This window comes from Lonchura striata, chromosome 7 (genome assembly GCF_050655825.1).
Source record: "Lonchura striata isolate lonStrDom1 chromosome 7, ASM5065582v1, whole genome shotgun sequence".
NCBI classification, from domain to species: Eukaryota; Metazoa; Chordata; class Aves; order Passeriformes; family Estrildidae; genus Lonchura; species Lonchura striata.
The window spans coordinates 37,064,275-37,088,459 of NC_140709.1; the positions used below are offsets into that span (position 1 = coordinate 37,064,275).

Here is a 24,185-nt window from a genome sequence, read left to right on the forward strand (position 1 = left end):
CACTCACACCCAGGGGCTGCCCCGGGAGGGAGCAGCTTTAACACGGACAAATGGCACATCAAAGTGGCAGCACCAGCCACAGTCTCCCCATGGGGATTGGCCCAGATGGGACAGCTGTGTCTGGCGGTGGTTGTCTGCTTCAGCCTTTGTTTTTCAGCAGGGACACTTGCCAAATAGTGTCCTATGCCTTCTTGTCCTTTATTGCTCCCCTGACCCAATTCCTATGTCCCCCACTGCTCCCCAGCATCCTCATTCGGTGTGGTGGCAGCGGGACTAAGCAGGTGAAAGGAGCCTCTGAAGGCAGCCGTGCACAAGGCGCGTTTCTGGGCCTGGTGACGGTCGCTGGCAGCCCCGGCGCTCCCACGGCTCCGGCTCCTCGGGCAGAGGGAGCACGCCGCCCGTCCCAGGCCGGGCCAGCCGTCCCGCCGAGCCGGGAGGGGCCATGGGCCCCGCTAATGCATGCCAGCCCCGGGGACGCGCCTGGGCCGCAGCAGAGCAGGTTCCACCCCCTCCTCTCTGCGCGAAGGAAGGAAAACAGGCCAGTGTCCCGCAAGGTTGCCAGGGTGACATTTTTTGGCGGCCGTGCTGTCGCGGCCGCTGAGCTGGCAGGGGCTGTGTGCTGGGAGCTGGGGCAGCCGCTCTGTCCTCGCACCGGGGCCACCCAGCAGCGTGGGACCACCGGCCGCGGGACGCAGGTGGGAGCCAGGCGCAGGGGTGGAGGGACAGCGGGACACTGCAGGATCCACTCAGAGATGAAAAATGCCAAAGCTTTGCTGGAGCTGGGAGCCCGCGGGGTAGGAGAGCCTTTTTGGCCGGGACTTGGGAAGTCTGGGCTGCAAGCTGCGAGAGCCACCATCGGAGCTCCACTGGTTTCCATTTGGTCAGCTTTTGAAAGAACTGCCTCCACTGGCAGCGTGGGTGTCTCTCCTCCCGCAGCGGGAAGTTTTTGTTTTCTTGGGAAAAGATGAGCCTCATTAGCTGTCCTTCATGGCTCTCAGACTTTAAAGCTCAGCAGGAGGAGATTTTGCAATGGGAAACTGCCCTGGTGTCAGGCAGGTTTTGCATGGAGGTCTGCTGGAAGGGACCATGGCCCCGCTGTGGCAATGGGGACAGCACTGGGGCTGAGACATAGGCAAGTCAGGAGGGTGGCAGAAGGTGATGTGCTCGAACAAACGCGGCTGGGTCAGGTGGAGTCCGGAGGTGCAGTGAGGAGGAAGTGTGGGATGTAATCCAGCTCCACGTTCACCTGCAGCAGTGATAACTTCACTGTGCTCCATGTGTGGGAAGGTCTGGGCAGGCGGTCAGTGTAGCCTCCAGTGTTTGCACCTTCTGGCTCCGGCAGCGCTGATAACACTGGAAGGGCCAGAATTCCCCCATGGAGCCAAAGCCGCCTTCCCAGAGCTGCTCTCACTCCACGGGAGCATTTATCCACCCGCTCTGATCCAGCCCACGTAAAGCCAGGTCACTTCACACAGGTCTCTGCTATCAGGAAGGACTCTTCTCCATTTTCAAGGAGTTTTTTTTCCCAAGCACCATCCTTGTCCCAGGACACTCTTCCCCCTTGTTCCAGGTCCCGCAGCCCATCCACCCCTCCAAAATCCCTTCTCGGAAGTGCGGCCCGGTGACTCAGGGCTGCCAACATGTTGCCTTTTGTGCAGTTCAGGTACTGCAACCTCTACCTGGAGGGAACGAATCCAGCCGTGGGAGAAGAAAGGGCTGGTAAATCACTCAGCATCCAGCTGGGAAAGCATAAATTCAAGAGTCCTGACCACGTGAAAACATTCTGCAGCCAAACAAGAGGCAGCTTTGGTGTGTATTCATGGCCCCCAGGCCGGGGTTGTGCTGAGGGGCTGCCTGCCTTTGGCGCCGTTGAAAGATTTACAGCCAAAATTCGGAGAGCGCTAGCGTGGCCCTGTGTGAGCGCAGAGCCGAGCAGCTGGATGTCGTGGTTTATCCTGCTGGATCCAAACCCTGTCTTAGACTAAACACGCCTCTGCCATCTCATTAGTGAATCACTTCTACATCCCCTCGAACCTTCCAGGGCTTGGATTTCAGAAGTTTTTTGCTGCCTCGGGGCACCAAAATGCTACAGAAGACAAAGCAAGGTGTGGCAGCAGGTTTTGTGGGGATTATCCCGTCGGGATAATCCTCTGGCTGGAGGAAGATGAAAGCTGGGGTATGGGGAGGAGTGAAAGCGGCAGCAGCCCCAGCTTTAACTCTTCTCCCGCCATGGGCAGGGTGAGGTGCGCGGCGCTGCTGCCCTGGCTCTGGCATTCAGCCCGCACCCAGGGCTACCCCGGGAGGGGGTCCAGGAACCGCTCGGCTCCGCACCCTGCCGGCCTGGGCTGGGCTCACGGCACTATGAAGGAGGCAGGATCGTGGAGTTCCCGAGCCCCATGCACGCAGTGAGGGCGAACGAAGGGCCAGAAAAGGAGAACTGGGTGCCATGCTGAGAGCGCCGGGCTCCGTGCTCCGGGACTCGCATAAGTGCTGGGAGAGGGAAAGAGCTCAGCTCGCTGATTCACTCCCTCCTTCAAGACCAGACCTGGTCTGCGAGCCGAAGCCCTGGGCTTGGTGGAGTAGGAGGTGCCGGGGCAGGTCCTGCGGATGCCCTTTAGAGGTGAGGGTGCTCTTCGGCACCCCGGACAGAGGTGGGATGCTCCTCGGGGGGGGATGTTCCTTGAGAGGGATGCTCCTCGGGGAGAGCTGTGCCTCTCCCACTCACCCACCCCCGGGGAGCGCCCCCGACCCTGCAGGAGACCGCCGGCTGTAAGAGCCCCAGCCCCGGGGGCTGGGAGTGGGCTGAGCCTCGGCCCCGGCTCACCCGCCCGGGGCGGGCCGGCCCTGCCGCCCCTCCCCTCCCCGCCCCCGGGGCCGTGCCGATCCCGCCGAGCCGAGCCGAGCCGAGCCGAGCCGAGCCGAGCCGAGCCGAGCCGAGCCGAGCCGAGCCGAGCCGAGCCGAGCCGAGCCGAGCCCGCCTCTCGGAGCGGAGCCGCGCCGCGCTGCCGGCGCCGAGCGGGCACCATGCGCACGGGGTGAGCGCCGGGGCTGCGGGGCGCACCGGGGCCCTGGAGCCGTCGGGGATGTGGGGGCACAGGTAGTGCGGGAAGGACGGAGCCGCTGTGGAGCGACGGCGCCGGGAATCTGGAACCGCCGCGGAGGGAGGCACCGGCACCCTGGGACAGGACGAGGGAGGGAGCCGCCGGGGAGGAAGGACGAGGACTCTGGGGGGCGGGGGGTCCTCGGTGTAGCCACGGCGGGACCCCAGGAGCACCGGTACCGCGGGGACACCGGGGGAGGCCGGCAGCAGCACCGGGAAGGCGCCGGCTGGGAGGCACGCGTAGCGCGGGGAGCCGGTGCCCTGGCACACGAGGGGCTGGGGGGTACCGGGACCCTGGAGCCGCCGGGGCTGGGGGACCCGGCTGTGACCGCTGGAGGACCTCGGGGTGGGGTGGGGTGGGGGCCGGGGGGCGCCCCGCATTCGGCAGGAGGATGGGTGACCTCTCTCTCCCCTTCCCTTCCCGCAGGTGCCCCCCGCCGCGGCTGCTGCTCGGGTTCTTTGTCCTGCTGGTCCCCGCTGCTTCCCAGGAGCCGGGTAACGTGCACGGGATGCTGCGGGATGTTGGGGAGGGGAGTGCCTGCCTCCGTACCCAGGGTTCCATACCTCCTCCCTGTCCTGAAGCCCCCCATCGCCTGGGAGGCTCTCCACAGCAGGAATGGGGACTGGAGTCTCCCCTCCAGCCAAATGCTGCTCCCAGTTGTGATTCCCGAAGCTGAGGGTGATTCCTTTAATGGCCACATCCCTTGTGGCTCCCGAGCCCGGGGTGTCCCGTGTGCTCCATCCCATCAACGGCCACGGATGCTGGGGAAATCCTTGACTGCAGTTCCCTGGGAGGAGAGTGGTTTATCAGGTCCGTGCTGGCTGTGGGACAGGCAGGATAGCGTTGCCCCAAAGTGGCCGTGCTCCATGTGTTAGCGTTTTCTTCACGAATCCTCCCTGTGGCTGCATGTCCTTGGAAGTGTTATGAGTGGTTAGGAGCCTCGAGTGTATGCCCTGGGGATGCAACACCTCCCATACTCTTCTGGGCTTTTCCCTGCCCTCGGGGCTCCCTGTAACATCCCACTTCTCAAGCTGCGGGTGCAGCTGGGCTGAGAGAGGGGAATTCAGTGCTGACTCAGCTCTTCAACGCTTATTTCCCTACGAGGCACATGGAGCCGGTTCTCCCACTGCCTGTGTTTCTGGTGAACTTTACCTCCCCGACAGGAAAGCTTCCTGCCGGCTGCCAGGCGGGATGAAAGCCCTCCTACCCTTGCAGCCGGTCTCTGGACGCGTGCCCAGCACCTGGAGGCAGGAACAGCCATGGCTGGCACAGGGAGCCCCCACCTGGATCCCAGGAACCCAACTGCCAAAGCTGCTGAGCTGCAAGGGACAATCCAAAAGTGGATTTTCTCTGGGGTACTGGTCTGGTCTTTGACTTGTGCCAGCATGGTGTGAAGCATCACATCTTGTCCCTCTCTGCTGTCCCAGGCAGGGCATGACTTTTCTGTTAGTGGCATCCCCAGGTACAGGAGAATGGCAAGTCAGCCATGAAATTGGTGGATTATTTACTGGAGCAAGGCTTTGTGTCATTCAGGAACAGCTCTGGCGCTGTCGGTGGGCAGCGGGGTCAGCTGTGGAGGGAAGGAGGCTGGCTGGGGCAGCAGGGATACCCAGCACTCCCAGAGCACGTGTGGGAACTCTGGGAGAAGCTCTCCAAGTGCCCTGGGCTGCATTTATGATGCTGCTTTCAGTGGCATGGGTGCCTCCCCAGGGACCGCAGGAACAAAGCTCCCCTTGGAGATCTGCAGAGATGGGAACATTGTTCCCATGTGAAATCCTGAATTGGCTATTTTAGGTCCCTGGAGACTGTCCAGTGCAGCCAAGCTGAGCTGGAGGGCCAGGCACTGCTTTAATAGTGGGTACTCAGAGTTATCCATGCCCTTCCCATCCTCTCCATCAACATCCTGGGCCACTCAGGGCCAGCCAGGACCCTCTGCAAGAGATGCATCCTCCAGCTTTGGTTAGCCACGCTGGGGGCCCCCAGGAGGTTGCCCAGGGCAGAGGGGATGAGTGCTGGGGGAATGCAGCTGGCGGAGGTCACCACTGGCAGGGAGGTGCCTGTCTCACCCAGCTGACTTGGCCGTCTCCCAAAGGCAGGCTGCAGATCAGGTTTTAAAGGAATTCAGTGGGTTGGTGTGGCTTTTTTCCTTCTTTTCTTTTATTCTTCCCCCCTTCCCTTGGTTCAATGTCCAAGGACTGCAGGGCCTGTTCTGCCAGCCTGCCTTTGTGATAGCTCTGGGGAATGTTTGCTGCAAAGGCTGTCCTGGTATGGAGATAACTTTTCTGTTTATCTGCCTGCCTTGCAAATTTGGGGGCTTAGCTGCCCCAAGTTGGGCTGGCCTCTTATCACTGGATCTCTGGGATTCCTCAGGAAAGGCTCAGCCCCAAGGGATAGTGTGAGGATGCTGCCTCAGGTCTGGTCTGGCTAGTGTGGGGGGAATCACAAATAGGGCTATGAGTGACCTCAGGCATGGGCTGGGTCAGGTGCTGGGAAAATCCCCATTCCTGGGGGGGCAATCCTGTGCCAGGTCCCTGGATAGGGGCGATCTGCTGGCCAGGCCACTTCTGGTGGTAGAAGCAACCATGCATTGGAACAGAGTGCCCGGGGAAGTGATGAAATCACCATCCCTGGAAGTGTTTGAAAAATGTGTTGATGTGGCTCTTGGAGACATGGTTTAATGGTGGAACTGGCTGTGCTGGGTGAGTGGTTGGATCTGATGACCTTGGAAGTCTTTTCTAACTGTAGTGCTTCCATGATTTGTTATCTTCTCTCACACTGGATTTCTGTGCTTCCATTTGGCGTCGGGAGGAGCCCCAAAAGCAGCCCCAGCTCTCTGCTCTGCTGCTGCTGAGGGTGCAGGCAGCCCCTGGGAATTCAAGCTGCCTTCTCCCACTGTTACGGACAACAGGTGCTGGAGCTGCAGGTTGAGAGGCTCATTCCTGATAATTTTCATCCCCAGTGGGCTGTGGGTCTTTCTGGCTGGGATTCCTCACAAGGAATCACTGTGCAAAGTGATTTACAACCTGTGGCACAACTGCTCTGGCATCAGCACCTGGTGGGGTTTGACGGGGCATCAGAGCTTTCCTAGCATTATTTTAGGAATTTCTTCAAAAGACATGAGGGAATTGGATGTGGGCAGCACCCAGCATTGTGGGTTTGGCTTGGACAAGGTTGGCACCTCTCAGCTCTGACAGCGTTGTTTGACCACTGAGGTTCCCGGCAGGGGCTGGAGGAACTGGGGAGGATGCTGTGCTCCAGGAGCTCCTCAGGCTCTTCACCTCCTTATCAGCTGGCAGGATTGCTGTTTGCAAAACCTTATCTGTGCCGAGGGAGCTGCTGGGGAGGGGGAGCTGCCCAGGCTGCCGGCAGCTGAAAGGTGACAAGGCTGCAGACATCTCCCTGCAGCACCTCTGAGTTCCTGGTCCATCATCCTGGCAGGTGGATCCCATCCCTCCTGCCTGTCCCAAGGAGGTGACAGCAGGGATGAAGTGGCTGTGCTTGGGTGGCGCTTTGGGGCTGGAAATGAAGTTTAAAAAGAGGCTGAGTAATCCTGCAGAGTGGCTGTGCTCTCTGGCAGTTTGCTTCCATTGAAGAACACAACCTTTTCAAGCCCTAATCCTAATTTGTCCATTACTTCCCCAGCTCTGTACCCAAACTTGGTCCTTCCACAGCATCCATTCTCCCAGAGCTCTTGTGTTGGTTTTAGGTTTCCATGTGGTGTCTGCTGGCCCAGCACTGTGAGTGCCTGGGAGCTCCCTCCCTGCTGCTGCGTGTCCCTGGAGGGTTGGAGATCTGTTCTTCTCTGTGGCCACTAGAAAACCCTGCCCATACACTTCCATATTCTGGAGAAGCAGGGTTTTTTTTTCTCTCTCTGAAGAGCAGCCTCTCAGTGACACTGTTCCCTATTTATTTTGGCCTGCAGCTGGACTAACCTCTCCTTCCAGTGTTTATGGCGACAAAACTTGGGTGCTGTTAAGCAGCAAATCCAAGCCCTTGGAGAAAACATTTTGCAATCCTGCTTCAAGCGTCACTGCCTGGCTTAAAACTCCCTGAGCAGAAAAATCTGTGCTGCTGGGAAACTGGCTCTGCTCTTGGGGGGATGTCACCTCTTCTTTATGAGGAGAAAGGGGCATGTGGAGCCAGGGGAAAGGACTCATCCCAGGCTGCATCCTCTGTTAAAAAAGAGGGGGAGAGACTTTTTGCCGGAGTCTGGAGTGACAGGACAAGGGTAAATGTCTTCACACTGATAGAGGGGAAGGCTGGATGGAATATTGGGAAGGAATTCTTCCCAGTGAGGCCCTGGCACAGGGTGTCCAGAGAAGCTGTGGCTGCCTCTGGATCCCTGGAAGTGTTCTAGGCCAGGCTGGATGGGCTTGGAGCACCTTGAGAAAGTGAAAAATGTCCCTGTCCATGGCAGAGGGTGGAACAAGGTGAGGTTTGGTGTTACTTCCAGCCCACCCCATATTCTGTGACAGGAATGTCACCTCTCTTCTGCACCACTCTGGCCTGTCATTACTGTTAGGGATGATACTCTAAACCCTGGAATAACAGTCCCAGCAAGTGCACTGTCTTTTTTTCTCAAACTCTTGATAGTTTACCAAGAAAATAATTAATTCTGGCATTTCACTAGAGAGTTCAAAGTACTGAAGGAGACATCTGGGATTAAGTATTGATGTATATCAGCAGCCCAGAGGTATGGGATTAATAAAACATTCTAACGATTCTTCTGTTGTATCTGATGATATTTGGGAAAACATTGGAGAGGAGTCCTTTCCAAGAGCATGCTGCAATCTCTGTGAGTGTGCAAGCCTGGAGGTAATGTCTTGGATGTTACAAAGAAATTCTTCCCTCTGAAGGTGTCATGGCACTGATACAGGTTGATGAGAGAAGCTGTGGCTGCCCCTGGATCCCTGGCAGTGTCTAAGGCCAGGCTGGGTGGGGCTTGGAGCAGCCTGGGATGGTGGAAGGTGTCCCTGCCCATGGCAGGGGGTGAGACCTCACGGTTCCTTCCTACCCAAACCACTCAGTGAGGTTCCATGATGGATGAGTTCCACCTCTCCCCGTGTCCCAGTTTCCTCTCTGCCAGCTGTGGGGGTGCTCTCCCTGGCTCTCCTGTCCTCCAGCCACATTCCTCATCATTTGGGTAGCGATGTGTGTGGAGCAGCGCTGCTGCTACCCTCGGGAGGATGTGCCCTGTCCTGCTGATGAGTGGGAGGTGGTGCAGGGGAAACCTGCAATGATTTCAGCTGGCACTAAGTCCCCTTAAATCCTGGGGATCGGGAAGAAGTCCCTGACTTTGTGGGTGGAGGAAGGCACATGGTAGCAGCAGCGTGTGTGGCTGTTAGTGTTGGGCTTGGTTAGCCTGGGGAGCTCGTTGCCAAAGATATCACTGAAGCACAAGGAGCTAAACAGGGTTAGAAAATGGTTTTGAAATTTGTGCAGATACCAGGGGCTCTGGCATTGCCTTAATATGGATTTGGAACCACTGGGAGAGACGGAGAGGCTTGAGGGCAAAAAACCTCCACCCCCTCGAGGTGTGATTGTGGTTAATCAGCCCTTTGGGGGTGAAGGGGTGGTTCCTACCACCCGAAGGTGGATGGCTTTGACCTCCTAAGGAGTGTTGGAATGAAGCAGGACACTGACATCCCCTGAGCTGTGGGCTGGGGCTGCTCCAGGGCCAAGGCTCCAGAGGCTTGCTGTGCTCCTGGCTCTGACCAGCAGCACTGTTTGGCAGCAGCAGCCCCGGCACTGGGGCTTTCTCAGCAAGCAACATCTGGTCCGGAACATCCCGTGTCTTAAAAAGGTTGCTTTTGCAGAATTTTTATTGCTTTTTTTTGGCATCGCCTCCCAGCCCTTTTCTAAGATGGAAATTGGTCATTAGTAGATTTATTGGAGTTTTATTCCCAAGCTCAGTCTGCTGGTTTCCTTCTCCCCTGGGGACTATAAGATCTTGCTGTTCTTCTGACCTTGTCCCCGGGTTGTGGGAGTCTGCTCAAACAGTCCAGGGTGGGAATAGGAGCTGGAGCACCTGGAACCCGGCATTACCATCCCCATACTCTTCCCACTGTCACAACTGGCATAAATCTCTGAGAGCCCAATGGTCCTTGAAGCTACTTTGGAGTTTATAATTCCTAAATTAGCCACTTGCCTTCCCTTTGGAAAACATAGTAATCAAACCAATTTATTCTTTTCCATCCTCTTTGTTAGTCTGTAACTTAATTGAGTTGGAGATTGTTGACTTTTGGATAAACAGGAACTTTTTGATAATCCCTAGATAAGCTTGTGGTGCTCACTTGTGGCATGGTGGGAAGGCATCTGTACAGCTTATTCCTTCCCCTTTTCTTTGGGGTTCCAAAATGTTTTCCAGAGGGGCCAGGACCCTTATCCTGGGGACCTAGGACATGTGGGTGACATGGAACCCCTGGACACATCGTGTGACACTATCAGTGATGCCAGCATCTCCCCAGCTGGGTTCCAAATTGGAGAAGTGCCCTGTTGTGCTAGGAGCTGGGGCTCAGCAGGGTACTGATGGGTGGGAGTGAGTGGAGTAGAAACCCGCAACGATTCCAGGTGGCACTAAGTCCCCTCGGATATCAGGGTGCAGAGGAAGTCCCAGCCCCTGGCACTGTGGACTGAGAGAGGTGTGTGACAACAGCACGCCTGTGACTTTTGGCTTTTACTGTAGATTCTTTGAATGGTTTGGTTTGGAAGGGACCTCAAAGCCTGTCTTCTTCCACCCCCTGGGCATGGGCAGGAACACCTTACACTATCCCAGGTAGCTCAGATTTAGGATTTGATTAACCAGTTGTTACTTCTAGAGCTGCTCTGGGCACATCTTTTTGGTGGGGAGATGGTGATGTCAGGGCCACAAAGGTGGAGGGCGTGTGGGTGTCCTGGCATCTCCCGTGCCTGTGTGTGGTACCCAGTGGGCTGGGCTGGGCTCTTGATCGGAGTCTAATCCCACCAGGACTCTCGGGGTGCTGGGCTGGATGGAGGTATCAGACAGTTCCCTCCCAGCCAGGATGCAATGGAGTCGTGGGCCTGGCTCCCTCTGGGTGCCAGGGGGATGGGAATCCTCATGGCATCCTTCAAGGCGGGGCTGCCAGCCCGGCTCCAGCCAGCCCTTGGCTTACGCGGACACTGACGGCTCCTTTCCCACCTTCTCCGCGGGCTCAGCCGAAAGAGTTAAGGAAGCCACTGGAGAGGGGCCCCCAGAGGCAACTGCTGGAGGTAATAATCTTCCTTCGGCTCTTTTTTCTTTTCCCTTGCTAATTGCGGGGTTGACATCGTCCTCTTTCATGAAAGGCTCTTTTGTCAGCCGAGTTGCTGGGCAAAGCCCGGGCTTGGCAGCAGGTTTTGAGCCCCGGGCGTCTCCTGCACATCCCTCTCCGGCGGCAGGTACTGAAATGATTCTTTCAGCGACGGCGATGTCCCTCCCTCTTTGGCTCCCGTCTGAAACAAAACCTAACACCTAAACAGCGACAAAAACCCCTCCTTTCAGCCAGCGGGGCTGCTTTGCGGCCGGTTTCATCTCGGCAGCGGAGGGAAAGGTCAGCCCGTCTAGACTAATCCAACGAGTGCTGGATTTCTACGCCTGCGGGTGTCCCAGCAACGTGGTTAACCCTCAGTGCGGGCTCCAGATCCCGCTCCATCCCGCTGCATCCCGCTCCATCCCACTCCATCCCGCTGCATCCCGCTGCAGATCCCGCTCCAGATCCCGCTGCATCCTGCTGCATCCCACTCCATCCCGCTGCATCCCGCTCCAGATCCCGCTCCATCCCGCTCCAGATCCCGCTCCAGATCCCGCTCCATCCCGCTCCATCCCGCTGCATCCCGCTCCATCCCGCTGCATCCCGCTGCATCCCGCTCCATCCCGCTGCATCCCGCTGCATCCCGCTCCATCCTGCTGCATCCCGCTGCATCCCGCTCCATCCCGCTGCATCCCACTGCATCCCGCTCCATCCCGCTGCATCCCGCTGCATCCCGCTCCATCCCGCTCCATCCCGCTGCATCCCGCTGCATCCCGCTGCATCCCGCTCCAGATCCTGCTCCATCCCACTCAATCCCGCTCCAGATCCCGCTCCAGATCCCGCTCCATCCCGCTGCATCCCACTCCATCCCGCTCCATCCCGCTGCATCCCACTCCATCCCGCTGCATCCCGCTGCATCCCACTGCATCCCGCTCCATCCCGCTGCATCCCACTCCATCCCGCTCCATCCCGCTGCATCCCACTCCATCCCGCTGCATCCCGCTGCATCCCGCTGCATCCCGCTCCATCCCGCTGCATCCCACTCCATCCCGCTGCATCCCGCTGCATCCCACTGCATCCCGCTCCATCCCGCTCCATCCCGCTGCATCCCGCTCCAGATCCCGCTCCAGATCCCGCTCCATCCCGCTCCAGATCCCGCTGCATCCCGCTGCATCCCACTGCATCCCGCTGCATCCCACTGCATCCCGCTCCATCCCGCTCCAGATCCCGCTCCATCCCGCTGTATCCCGGCCTGCTGGTTTTGGAGTGCCGCTCCCATGGCCGGGCAGCCCCAGAGTGGGGCTGGGCTCCGGCCCCGCTCCCTGTGCCTGCCCCGGGCTCTGCCAGCAGCTCCCGGGGCCGAGCATCAGCCGGCGGCAGGGGAATTGAGAAAACTGGTGGTAGAACAACCTCGTGGGTATTTGATCCACCCCAGCGGTGGGTGGGCCTCTGGTGAAGCACTTCTGCCCCAAGAAGGACACCAGGCCTGGTTTGGGGACCACACTGGAGTGGGATGCGCCACACCGGCACCGTGGGACAGCCTGTGTCGCTGTAAATCTGACTCTCACAATGAAGACGGGTCTCCTAGTGCATCCCCTGATCCCAGTGCTCCCTCCCAGAACATTCCTTGCCTCCCAGTGCTCTGGTCTCCCACTACATCCCCTGTATCCCAGCACCAGGGCTCCCAGGACATCCCTCCCTCAGTTCCAGCTGTGCAGGGGTGGCTGTGAACCCCTGACACCCCTCTGACCTTGGGGCAGCAACAGCAGCAAACAGCAGCAACACCAGTAAAAACGTGTCTGTTTGGGTCGGGAGCAAAAATCCCTCCCATTTCCTTCATTTCCCTTCATTGAGCTGTTTTTATCTCTCTGCCCACCTGACGGCCCCAGTTTGCCTCCAGGTGTTCGGGTGGAGTCTCCCTGCCTGTGTGCAGCAGGTGCCAGAGCCCAGCACGCAAAAATCCGATGGGTGGCTCCCAGTGGGTGCTGTGCATCTGGAGCACCCACATCTATGGCACAGCTGCCTGATAACATTGTTCCATTTCAGTCTTTTCCAGCCTTTCCTCTGCTTTCCCAGCGGCCCCTTTCCAGGCTTTCTTCTGCCTTCTTTCCTTGTGAAGTGGCCGGCCAGAGTTTCTCCCAAGGGCCATGAAAGCTTTGCTGTTCCCCCCATCCCACTGAGCTCTGATGTCCCCAAATATGGGGTGCAAAGGAACCAAAAGGGGTTTGGAGAGCACAGTCTGGGTTTAATCCTTGCTGTTGCCTCGGGAGGAGCCAGGAGCTGGCTCCCAGTGCAGCCTCAGGAGCTCCTGCAGGCTCCAGCATCCTCCAAAGCGAGGTCCTGGTCCCAGGGCAAGGCTGTCTCTGAGCTGCTGGAGCCTCAGTGCTCAGGCTCTGCACCCTGCAGATGGCCCCACATTTTAATGAGGAGCTGGCTAAAGCTGGTGAGGCTGTGGGCCTGGCAGAAGGGGGGTTCATTCCCCCAAATCCCAGCTGGGTGCTCTGGAGACAGGCTGCAGCTTGCCCGGAGTCCCAGAGTGTAGGTCCTGCCTACATAGGATTTTTTTTTTTCCCCTGCAGCTGGAGCAGGTTAAGTGGGGTTTTAGAAGCGTTTTCTTTTCTCCTGGGTGCTTAAAACAACAATAAATAAAATCCCAGCCCGGCGAGTGACACTGCTGCTATGATGAAGGGAAGATTTATGGGGATTTTTTTTTTAACTTTACAGGTCACTGCTAGCATTTGTGGAATTGGCTTTGCTGCAGGAAAAACTGGTTTCCAGCATTCCTGTTAAGAAGAAACTTCTGTGATCGTGTAATTAAAATGCAGAAGAAAATCAAACAGCAATATTAAAGTAGATGCCAGAGGAGCTGGTCCTTTTAGCTGGGTCCTTTGGAGGCTGTGTGTGTCCTCTGCCTTGTTCTGACCTTGGCTATGCTGCTTGTAGCCTGTGGCAGGGAAAAAAAGCAGCTTTTTTGCAATTTTGAGCTCTCTGGCTCCTGCACCAGCCTGCAAAAGCAGAAAAAAAAAAATCTACATTTTGACCATGGGAATGTTTTAATCCATCTTGAGACGGTTTACAGAGTTTTTTTTATCACCTTATCTGAGCTGGGGCTGGCACCAAGATGAACTCCTGTTAGGCAGGGAATGTTGGGACTGTGACTCCTCCATCCCGTAAGTGAAAAATTATGGATTTGACTTATCCCCATCCTCTTGCAGTAGGACAGATGCAGCCTGCAGGGTCTCATCCTGGGGGTCCTGGCTCCCCAGAACTTTTAATCAGGAGTTTCTATGTGGGTTTTGTTAGTGGTTTTTTTGTTGGTTTTGTCTGGTTTGGGTTTTTTTTGTTTGTTTGTTGTTTGTCTTCAGAAAAGATTCACTGCTTAGACTTGGATGTTTGGGATGTGAACATTTTTTTATCTGGGATGGTGATATGAGAAAAGACCCCCTGACTTTTGGGGCACCTTGAACTCAAAGCATGGCCATCAGGAGCAAAACCATCCCAAATCCCAGAATGCCAGGACACCTTCCACTATCCCAAGGCTGCTCCGAGCCCCAGTGTCCAACCTGGCCTTGGGCACTGCCAGGGATCCAGGGCAGCCACAGCTGCTCTGGGCACCCTGTGCCAGGGCCTGCCCACCCTCCCAGGGAACAATTCCTTCCCAAAATCCCACCCATCCCTGCCCTCTGGCAGTGAAGCCATTCCCTGTGTCCTGTCCCTCCATCCCTTGTCCCCAGCCCCTTTAGGCACTGGAAGGGGTTCTGAACCCCCCTTCTCTGACAGTGCTCAAACCCCAGCTGGACATGGTCCTGTGCACCCAGCAGGTGAGTCTGCTTCAGCAGGGCTTGGATTTGCTGATCTGCAGAGGTCCCTTCCCAGCCCCAGCCTTCTGGGACCCTGTGCTGGATGAATGACGTCTCCCTGCAAGGCTGCTCAGCCTTCCCAGGCCGCCCCCCCTTTGAACTCTCTGGTATGTGAATTTTTGCTGGTGTCAGAGGGTCGGCGGCTGCAAAATCCCTCCCGGTTAAAGCGGGGGGAATACCAGTGTGTGCAGCTTGGGATAATTACCAGTTGTCAGCAAAACAATAGTGACATTGTAGGGCAGGAGTAAAGGGAAAGGGCCCCCGTCTTGAGAGTAATGTTACTTTTCTATTTAGGTTGCCATAGTCTTTGCTGAGAAATGGCCCTATTCCCTCTAATCCCCCCCTTCAGGCATGCCTGCTGGGCTTTTTTGTGTGGTTCAGTTTTTTTTTTTAACCCCTTATCATCCCAGGAAACAGCTTGTGGGTACCCATCTCAGTGGTGCTGTGCTGCAGGGATGCCCTTGGCTCATGGCATTGTGCCCGTGGGCTGGGCAGCTTTGCTCTGGGATGCTGAAGTCTGGGATGGTGCCTGGCTGTGGCATCATCCCTGCGTTCAGGAGGGGGCAAGCCTGATCTGGAATCTCTGTCTTCAAGCTCTGTCTACATGTTGTCTCCATGCAAGCAGGGACACAAATTACAGCACTACTTGTTCTTGGCACCTGTCCTGTTACAGGTGGTGAACTTCAGTGCGTTAAAGCTGTTTATTGTGTTGCATTTTGCTTTAAAACCAAGTGACTTATAGAAAAAAAGAATAATTGGTCAAATACTGGCTCTAGTTCTTGGTTGGAAAAGGATGATGTGAGTTCTGGCTTCATCCAGCTCCTGGTGGCTTTCCCCAGCGCTTGCACGGAGCAGCTAAGGATCACCCACCTGTTTGACCCCTTTACTATCCATCTCCAAGGCTGTTTGGGCTTCCTCAAAAGATCTAATTTTTCCTGCTTAAATACTGTGGAGACATGGCAGGAAAAGGGGAATTTCAGCCTTGGCTGATATCAGCTTCTCATTGCTCGACTTGGTTCCAAGGCATTCAATTGATTGATTTCTCGCTATGGCACTGGGACGTGTGCAGTTGGGTGGGTTCAAGGCCTGGGTGATGCTTTCCCTTTTCCAGTTGCCCTTCATCCAGGCTGCTCATGACCCCAGCATGCACCCCCAAAGGGCCTGTTAGGCACCTCTCCCTGTCATGTCCCCAATTCGGGGCCCAAAAGGTCCAGCACGGAGCACGGTGCCCTGCAGACAGCAGACAGCCGGGGGTGGGATGCAAGGGGATGTGACAACAAAGCACGATGGCCAAGGTTGGCTGCCTGGTGCAGAGGAAACTTTGGAAGGAGCCAAAACTTTGAAAATGCTGCCAAAGTCAGCAGCACAGGCAAACTATTGTCTGAGGAGTGCAAAGAGGTGGAAGGACCACAGAGCAGACACGGAGTCTTATTACGAACACAGCTGGGGGCCTCCAAGCCAAACAAAGTCCCCTGCGCTGCAGGAGGGCAGCGCTGACAAGAGCCAGGCTGGTTGGATGAGCTGGAGATTGCAGCTGAAATCCCAAAACAAACCCCTTCCCCAATCCCCCTTTTCCTGTCCATTCCCTAAGAAAATAGCGTTCCTCGCCACCTGGCCCTGCAGCAAGCGTGTGAGCTTGGATTCTGATTGCCACATGCTGTGTTGAAGGTGAGATTAATGACCTGCCAGGTGGTCTTCCTCCCTGAAAATCCATGGTGAGGCTCTATAAAGCATCCATGAGCTGTGGCAGTTGCCTCCTGCAGCAGCACGGACCAGCTGGCACCCAGCATCCCTGGCTGGGCTGGGTGCAGGACAGCTGCTGTTCCACGGGCTGGAGGCTGTGACGCTCTCTTGTAGCTTCAGGTACGTCGCTTGGTAGCTCTTCTGCATTTTGTTTGGTGAATTGGGGTTTTTAAACTGTATTGGTGTTTTCTTTGCTTCTTAAGTCCTGGAAAACAGCTGGAGATGGGCAACTCCCAGCTTTTGTTGTGTAGGCTTCAAAGCTGGTGCTGGGTTACCTGCTGATAGTGCTTTGTTCCTCTGTCACATTGGAGGGTTAAAATCCTGGCATGGTTAAGGGACATCATTGGCTTGGGAAGATTTGTTTAAGCTCTGGGACATGTACCCCACCTGGGTGCCTTGTCCTCCTCTGATTCTCTGGTTGGGATGGCATCAAGTTGGATTACAAACCCTCCATCCCATTGTCCCATCCCTCATCTCCCCTCATCCTGCTACACAGAATCTGTCTACAGTGCTAACCAGGGTGCCAGGTGCACTGATCTCCCTATACCCTCAGGGAAAGAAGTGCCTGGGAATGGGAATGTACTTCCTTCCTGTTCCTCAGGGGGACCAAAACCAGCACCCTGTCCCGCTGCTGGAGCCGAGGCAGGAATGCCAGGAACTCAGTTGAAATTTGGGGCTCCCCAGCTGAGCCAGAACCTTGGTGGGGAGTTAGAAGCAGTCTTCTCCTGTCCAGGGAGCAGTTAGTCTGCAAGATGATTTATTAACGTGGAGGAGGATGATCCAGGGGGTCGCATTCCTTCCCTTGCCTTCCCTGCCTTATCTCCAGGCTGTCGGCTGGCCTTGGGGGCAGGTGAGTGATTGGAAGCAGAGACATGGCCCCAGTGGAGGCAGGGTGAGGGGGGACTGGGGGCTACAGCTCACCCCAAACTCACATTTTATAAACCTACCTTGGGTTCGGCTGTGCTCAAATATTGATGGTCCCTCTCCACCATCCATTCTCCCCAGGAAACCTCACAGGGTGGCCAAAGTCACTCCAGCCACAATTCTCTGCTGCCTTGTCCTCTTGTCCGTTTGGATGGGGCAGAGTAGGACACCAGCACCTCTTGGCTGTGCCTTGTCCAGCCCTACTCAGTTCAGGAGGAGGAGGAGGAGGAGGAGGATGCAGGTAATGACAGGGGTCTGGGCACAGTCACCCTTGTTGCCCTCCTGGGGCTATTTGGTGGCTCCCGCAGGCAGTCGTGACATTTTCAGGGTTTATCTTATAGAAGAATTTTCCGGGAGGATGTTTCTGGCTCTCCATGAGTAAATGTTTAGGAATGCTGCAGTCCGGGGTGGGGGGGAAGGAAGGGGGGGAAGGGGGGGTCTCCCGGTGTTACACAGCTCCAGAGGCAGAACTTGACAGAGTGGTATCTGTAGTTTTTGGGGCTGGGCTGGCCAGCTTGGGGCTCCTGTGCACCCTTGTGTCCTGCCTCCCCATCTCCCTGGCTGAGCTCCCACCCACGGGCTGGGTGCCACTGTTTCTTTCCGAGGACTGTAGGCAGGGGAGGTCAGTGGCTCGGGGTGTGGCAACATCCTCGGCTTCAGAAGGGCCTTTCAACTGCTGTGTGCAGCTTTTAGATGGGGAATGGATTAGAATCCCAAATGTCAATAGGATTTATAGTTACCTGCTGACAGTCCCTGAAGTTTTCTGATAAGTCCAAGAGTGCTCCCACCCCTGACTTTCTGCCTGTGCTGCTATCAGGGTTTGTTCCCTTCCCTTCCCTTCCCTTCCCTTCCCTTCCCTTCCCTTCCCTTCCCTTCCCTTCCCTTCCCTTCCCTTCCCTTCCCTTCCCTTCCCTTCCCTTCCCTTCCCTTCCCTTCCCTTCCCTTCCCTTCCCTTCCCTTCCCTTCCCTTCCCTTCCCTTCCCTTCCCTTCCCTTCCCTTCCCTTCCCTTCCCTTCCCTTCCCTTCCCTTCCCTTCCCTTCCCTTCCCTTCCCTTCCCAGCTCTGGGATCTCAGCACTGTCCAGCACGGTGGCATCTCCCTGAGGAAGCGTCTGCTCTCTGCTCAGCCTGAGGCTCCCTCTGCTGTCCATCCGTCCGTCCCTCTGTCCCTCTGCCTATCCGTCCATCCGTGCGGCTCTTACTGGGGAATCCTTGGCCTGTGCAGGAGGAATTGCTGAGCTGGGCTGCGGCAGGCTCCCTGTCCCCTCCCAAAATCCTGCAGGGACAACAACCCCGGAGAGTAGCGTCGGTGTGCTTTGACCACGGATGAAAGGCTGCAGGTCTTGATGACAGGCTCTTTTCCCCTATTTTTATCTATTTTTCCCTTCCCCCCGCTTCTTATCTCTCTTTTTTTTAACCTATTTTTACCCCCATTTTCTCTTTTCAGTTTCCTTTCTTCTCCTCCATTTTTTTCCCTCTCTTTTTGTCTTTTCTTCCATCTCTTTTTTCCTTTCTCTTCCCCTCCCCTTCCCCCCTCTTGCCTTGTCCTCCTCGCTTTTCCTCCTCATCCCCTTCTTCTCTTTTTTCTGTTCTTCCCCCTGCCTTTCCCCCTCTTCTTTTTTCCTCTCTTTTGTAGTTTCTCTCCTCTTTTCTCTTTCCTTCTCTCTCCTTTCCTATTCTCATTTTCCACTTCTTCCACTTCCCCCACACACTTTCCTCCACTTCCTCACTCTTTCCTTGACTTCCCCAATCTCTTTTTTCTCTTTTTCTTTCCCTCTTCCTCCTTTCTCATTTCCCCTTCTCTTCTCTCCACTCTCTTTCCCCCCACCCTCTTCCCCCAATCTCTTTTCTTCCCATCTCCACTCTTTTCCCCCACCTCTATTTTTTTCTCTCTTTCCCCCTCCCCCCATCATTCTTCTGGCCCAGGACTGAGCCCTCAGTGCTGTCTTAGGGCAGTCCAATCCCCCTTTTCCCGAGGAGCCATGTTTTAGCACCAGATGTCAGACAATTTTGGGAAGATGCAGCCAGCCTCTTTGGGAGGGAGAACCAGGGTGAGGGTCCAGTTTTGCTTTTCAAGAAGTCCAAGGTTATGGCAAGCTGGCAGCAGCGTCTCATGGAGTGTGCAAAGTGCTTTTTGGGAGCCTTTAGCCTGGAGGAGGTAAAAGCAAGGGGTTTTCCCTGCTCTGCCAGCAAGCCAGCTGCCCTGGCTTCTCGCAGGGGGAATACTTCTCCAAAATATTTCACCAGCTGGTGCCTTCCCAGTCCCTGCCTGGCTGCTTGGTCAGTGGCAGAGCTGCTTGCACTGGACCAAGATGCTCTAGTGCCCACCTGTGCCACAGCCCACCCTCAGGGCATCTAATCTGGAAATTCCTTTTTTGGGTATGCCCCAGCCCTGGCTCCTTCCCAGGGAGCTTGCAAGAAGGTGTGCAGTGAAATGAAGCTCATTGACTTAATGAGGGTGTCCCACGGGACTGCTGCTGCCCTCCCCTCTCATGAGCTGCCTAATTCCAAGAGAAAGGAGAAGTGGGAATTTCTCTGTCTGGGCATCTTGTCTGCACACGCTCGGGGTACCTCAGCAGGGTGCTGCTGCCCAGATCCTGGCAGCTCATGGGGGCAGCTGCACAGCTCTGGGGTGGGGAGAGGCTCTGGGAACACCAAGGTTTCCATCCCACCAGTGGGAATGGAAGCAGCAGTCGTTCCTATTCCTCTCAGATGTGCCAAGGAGTCCTGCATCCCAATGGTGCCACCGCACCCTGGCCCCAGGGCAGCCGAGCTGGTCAGGACACGCCAGAGAAGGCTAGCAGACCTGGCTCCTTCCCCAGGCTGATGGCAGTACTGGAGCTCTGGGAGGGGCCCTATGGAAGCTCTGCCATCTGGACAAACCCGTGTCCTGTCCAGATTGGTGGGGGCTGTTCCACAGCAGGCGCCCCTAACATCATCGGTCACGGGGAGAGCTGCTGGCAGCAGCAGCCAGCTCCCATTTTCAGGGGAAAACTCGCCTGTTTTGCTTCAAAATACTGTGGGAAATGTTGCATAAAGCAAAATGGACATCTGAGCATTTGTCTCGGTGATTTTCCTGAATATTTTTAAAGCGGAGCATCAGCTCCGGCATATGGAGATCTCCACTCTGTAGGACCACAGCACACTCTGACCTTCCTGGTCACACACAGCCAAGGGCAGCCAAAGTTGTCACCTCCCCACCAAAACCCTGTCCCAGGGACACTTCTTGAGCTGTGGAGGTGACTTGCTTAGTGTCACCATGGCAGTGTCGGCCCTGGGAATGCTCCATCTCTGCTTGGCCATCCCTAGGAATGAGGGGCACCGTCACCTGAGCAGGATAAGTGGATTTGGGGGTTACTTTTTAAAGCAGAGACAAAGAACAATCAAAATTTCTGGGGTGTGGGAGAGTGCCAGTGCTGCCCAGTGAAGATTTTCATCCTGGGCTCCAGGAAAACTTGTGATTGGGAAACTTGTGATTGCTCAGACCTGGCTTCAAGGTGTTGCTGGCATGTGATGCTTGGGGGTGCAGGAAAGCTGCAGTGCTCCCCTGTCCATCCTGTGACAGCACCTGGGCAGGGGGTCCTGGCCCTGTAACCGAGCCAGGAAAGTGGCTTTACACACTTGGCTTTGGGGACTTGTTGTGTTTCTGGCCAGTGGAAATATTGGAACTGTTTTCTGGGATTTGTTTCCCTCCTTGTTCAGTTTTCCTCTGAGATTATAACCTTTTCCCAAGGCCTGAAGTGGGGTGTTCCAACAAAGCTGGGCATCCATGAGGACCGTGTCCATGCATGACCCCACCACGTACAGTTGTGCATGCTGGTGATTTAACCAGAGCTGTCAAGCAGGGGGAGAGGATTTAGGATCTTTTGGGCAGGAAGGAGTTAAACATCTAGCAGCAGCTGCTGGGACAGGCACTAGGGATCGGTAGGGTGGGTCTGAAGGCTGGCTTGGCTCCCAAAGGCTTTGGGGGGCTCCGGTGGGTCCCCAGGCAGGCAGTGGGGTCCCCGAGAGGCTGTGCCAGCAGCGGGAGGCTGGCGCTGGGGAGGAAGGCTTGGCAGGGCCGGCGCTGTGGCCGCTCCTCCCCCTGCTCTGCTCTGGTTTGAAGTGCTGGAGCTTGGGAGGAGAGAGCCATGTGAGTGCTCCGAGAGCCTGGCTGGGACAGAACTCCTGCTCTTCCCTCCCTCCCTCCCTTCAGCCTCTCTGCTCTGCTCTGGGAAGCAACGGAGCTCATTTTCCCTTTCCAATGGCCCCACCTCGCTTGGGGTTTCTGCTCTTCCTGGCTTGCTGCTTCTCCTGCTCCGAAACACAGCTCCTGGACTGGGTTTGGGATAGCACAAAGACCACAGGAAGCCCAGCAGTACTCAGTGAGGGAATCCCGGCATCGGAGCCGCCAACCTCAGCCACAGCTCTGCCTCCCAGCCCGTCCTCAGGGATACGGGGTGGTGAGGTGGCAGGAAATGTCACCACCCCATGGCAGCAGGAGGCAGATCCTGCTACAGCAGCACCTGTGGGTAAGGGAACCGCGGCCCAAACCACGGAGCAGTGGGACAGGAATGCCACAGGGCTGGTGGAGAGCACAGCGTGGCCAAGCATCGCTCCTCTCCACAGCATGTCACCTGCCCCAGGACAGCAGGCAGCCAGCACTGACGACTCCCAGCTCCTGGGGTCAGGGACCACTGAAGACCTGCAGCTCCTGGGGTCAGAGACCTCTAAGGACCCCCAGCTTTTGTGGTCAAGGACCACTGAGGACCTGCAGCTCCTGGAAACAGGGACCGCTGAGCATCTGCTACTCCTGAGGATGAGGACTACCAAAGACCCCCAGTTCCTGGAGTCAGTGACCCCCAAGGATCCACAGCTCTTGGAGACAGGGACTGCTGAGGACCTGAAGTTGCTGGGGTCAGGGACTACTGAGAACCCACAGCTCTTGGGGGCAGGGACCACTGAGGACCCACAGCTCCCAGGCATGAGGACCACTGGGAATCTACAGCTCCTGGCAATGAGGAACTCTCATTTCCTGAGGACAGTGACCACTGAGAACCCAGAGCTTCTGGGGAACACTGAGAACCCACAGTTCCTGAGGACGATAACCACCAAGGACCCAGAGTTCCTGGGGACAGGAACTTCTACAGCAATGGAGACACAGGTGTCCTTGCAGAGACCAGCTGGTCTCCAGCCAGGTAGTGCCCCTTTTCCTTTCTCACCAGGTGACAGTACCCACGAGCAGGCGGTGCCGTTCCAGGACCCCTTGGCACAACCTCCCCATTACTTCCACGCAGCATCACCGAACCTATGGCATGGCAGCGGCCACCCGGGGCTGGCTCTGGCCAGCAGGAAGGAGAGCCAGAGTCTCCCTTGGCCTGACCAGAGGTTGGATAAGGGTGTGGATTCTCCTGCTGCCGATAACTCTGTCCCTCTGGAGTTCGATTTACTAACTGCTACCATGCAGCTCTCCAGGAGTGACAGTGCGGGGCTCACATCCTTCTTTCTGGGACTGATACCAGCGGCCGGCCGTTGCCAGCCCATCCCGACCCACCTGCCTTTCTGCAGCGTGCTGGGCACCAGCCATGTCCGATTGCCAAATTACCTTCAGCATAGCAGCGAGGAGGAAATTCGGGCAGCTTTGCATGAGTGGGAGGGGCTGCTTGAGTCGCGGTGCCATCACTACCTGGAGTGGTTCCTCTGCTTGCTGCTGCTCCCTGGCTGTAGCCCCTCGGTCCCCGTAACCCCCCCGCCGTGCCAGGGCTTCTGCGAGGCCGTCAGAGACCTGTGTTGGAGTCACTTGGCCGGCAGGCGCCTGCCTCTGCCTTGCGATGCTCTCCCTGAGGAGGATGAAGGGGTTTCTTGTGTCTTTATTAATGCTTCTGCAGGTAACGTGGTTGGGCAGCGTCCCTGTGTCGTGTCTCCCCTGCCCACACTCCCCCAGGGGCTGGGGGATGCTTCTGCCTTGTGCCCATGGGATGCTTGCCGAATCCAAAATCACTTTCTATCCAGCCTTGGCTTTTTCAAACAGACAGTGAGTTTTGGCTCCCTTCACAAGACGGAGCATCACTCCTGGTGAATCGCAGTGGCCAGCACTGGGGATGCTCTCAAATGCATCGTGCTGGCATTCAGGATCCAGGTGCTGCAGGGCTTTGGGGTGTCCATCCTGGCTGGGATCAGAGCACTTGGAGAGCTGGCAGCTCCCTGCAGGAACAGGGCAAGGACCCAGACCCTGTGGCCACCCAGCCACAGCACCGTGGTGGCGAAGAGGTCTCAAGGTGACCCTCAGCCATGCCCGCACACCCCCCTTCTCTGGAGCAGCCCTTTGGGGTTAATGATTCACCCAATGGCAGCTAATGTTTGATCCCCACTGCTTGGAAAAGGGGAGAGGTTACTTCACCCCCAGCTTCGTCATTCGGTGGCTGTGATCTTCCTGGGACCCAGACAGGGCAGGGGGGTGAGAGAAGGGAGCAGGGAGGGGGGTGACTGGTGCTTGGAGGAATGCAGTTGGGATGAAAGCTGGAGCTCCCCTGGCCTGCCAAAGCCTCTGAATGAGGCTGTGTTCCCCTGCGACCCCTGGCTGGGAGATGCCAAGGAGGAATGCCGAGACCCGGGGCTGGCAAACCAGGGTCGCACACACGGTCTCCTCGGTGTCAAAGAGGCTCTTTCATGGGGGGGTGCACTGGGATCATGGGGATGCTTGCAGAGGAGATGCATTCCCAGCTGGGACTGCACTGTGGCTGCTTGGATGGGCAATGTCAGGAATGAGTGGGGAATGTGGGGGCTGTGGTGCACCCCATGGAGTGACTTGATGTGCTGCTGTGTGCTGGAGGTCCCCTGAATCCCACGCTGGCAGCCTGGGCTCAGGCCAGCCAGGAACGTCATGACAGAGTGGGAAGGTGGCTTGGAGCATCCTGGGAACGTTTCCAATGGCAGAATCACTGTGTCCAGAGACATCCCCACAGCCATCCCATGCCAGCACCAAACTCACTGTGACCCCCACCATCTCTCCATGTTCCCTGGTGCATCCCCAGTTTGCCACAGCGATGATGTGCTGCAATATTTGGGTTCTGGATGCCCTTTGGGAAAAGCAGGTGTGGCCTGAAAGCTCTTGGAATGAGAAGGGGCACTTGGCTTTGTAGAGAGCAGACATTTGAAGGGGTCTCCCCTTGCCCCTCTGCTCCCCAGTCCCCATCCAGCCTCTGTCATGCGGGAAAAAAGTTTATTTGGTTTGGGAAGTGCTAGCACCCAGGTCCCACCCCGGACTCGGGGGCGAGTGGCATGTTTGAGGAGGAGGGAGACTCCCAGAGCTGGCTGCAGCTCCAAGGG

General features: G+C 56.7%; 1 protein-coding gene across 8 annotated transcripts in view; it reads left to right on the forward strand.

The window, feature by feature from the left end:
• The first annotated feature begins 723 nt into the window (after positions 1-723).
• The window catches only part of COL18A1 (collagen type XVIII alpha 1 chain), a 39,461-nt gene continuing 15,999 nt past the window's right edge, over positions 724-24,185 (forward strand). The window contains exons 1-2 of one of the 8 annotated variants that reach the window (XM_085584651.1): positions 724-3,035; positions 3,528-3,595. In XM_085584651.1, coding sequence (XP_085440777.1) covers positions 2,608-3,035; positions 3,528-3,595 — 496 coding nt within the window. In that variant the 5' untranslated portion in view covers positions 724-2,607. Of the gene's footprint in view, positions 3,036-3,527; positions 3,596-17,869; positions 22,745-24,185 lie in introns of those variants that run through there. The other 7 variants (XM_085584652.1, XM_085584646.1, XM_085584647.1 and 4 more) reach the window with 7 other exon arrangements.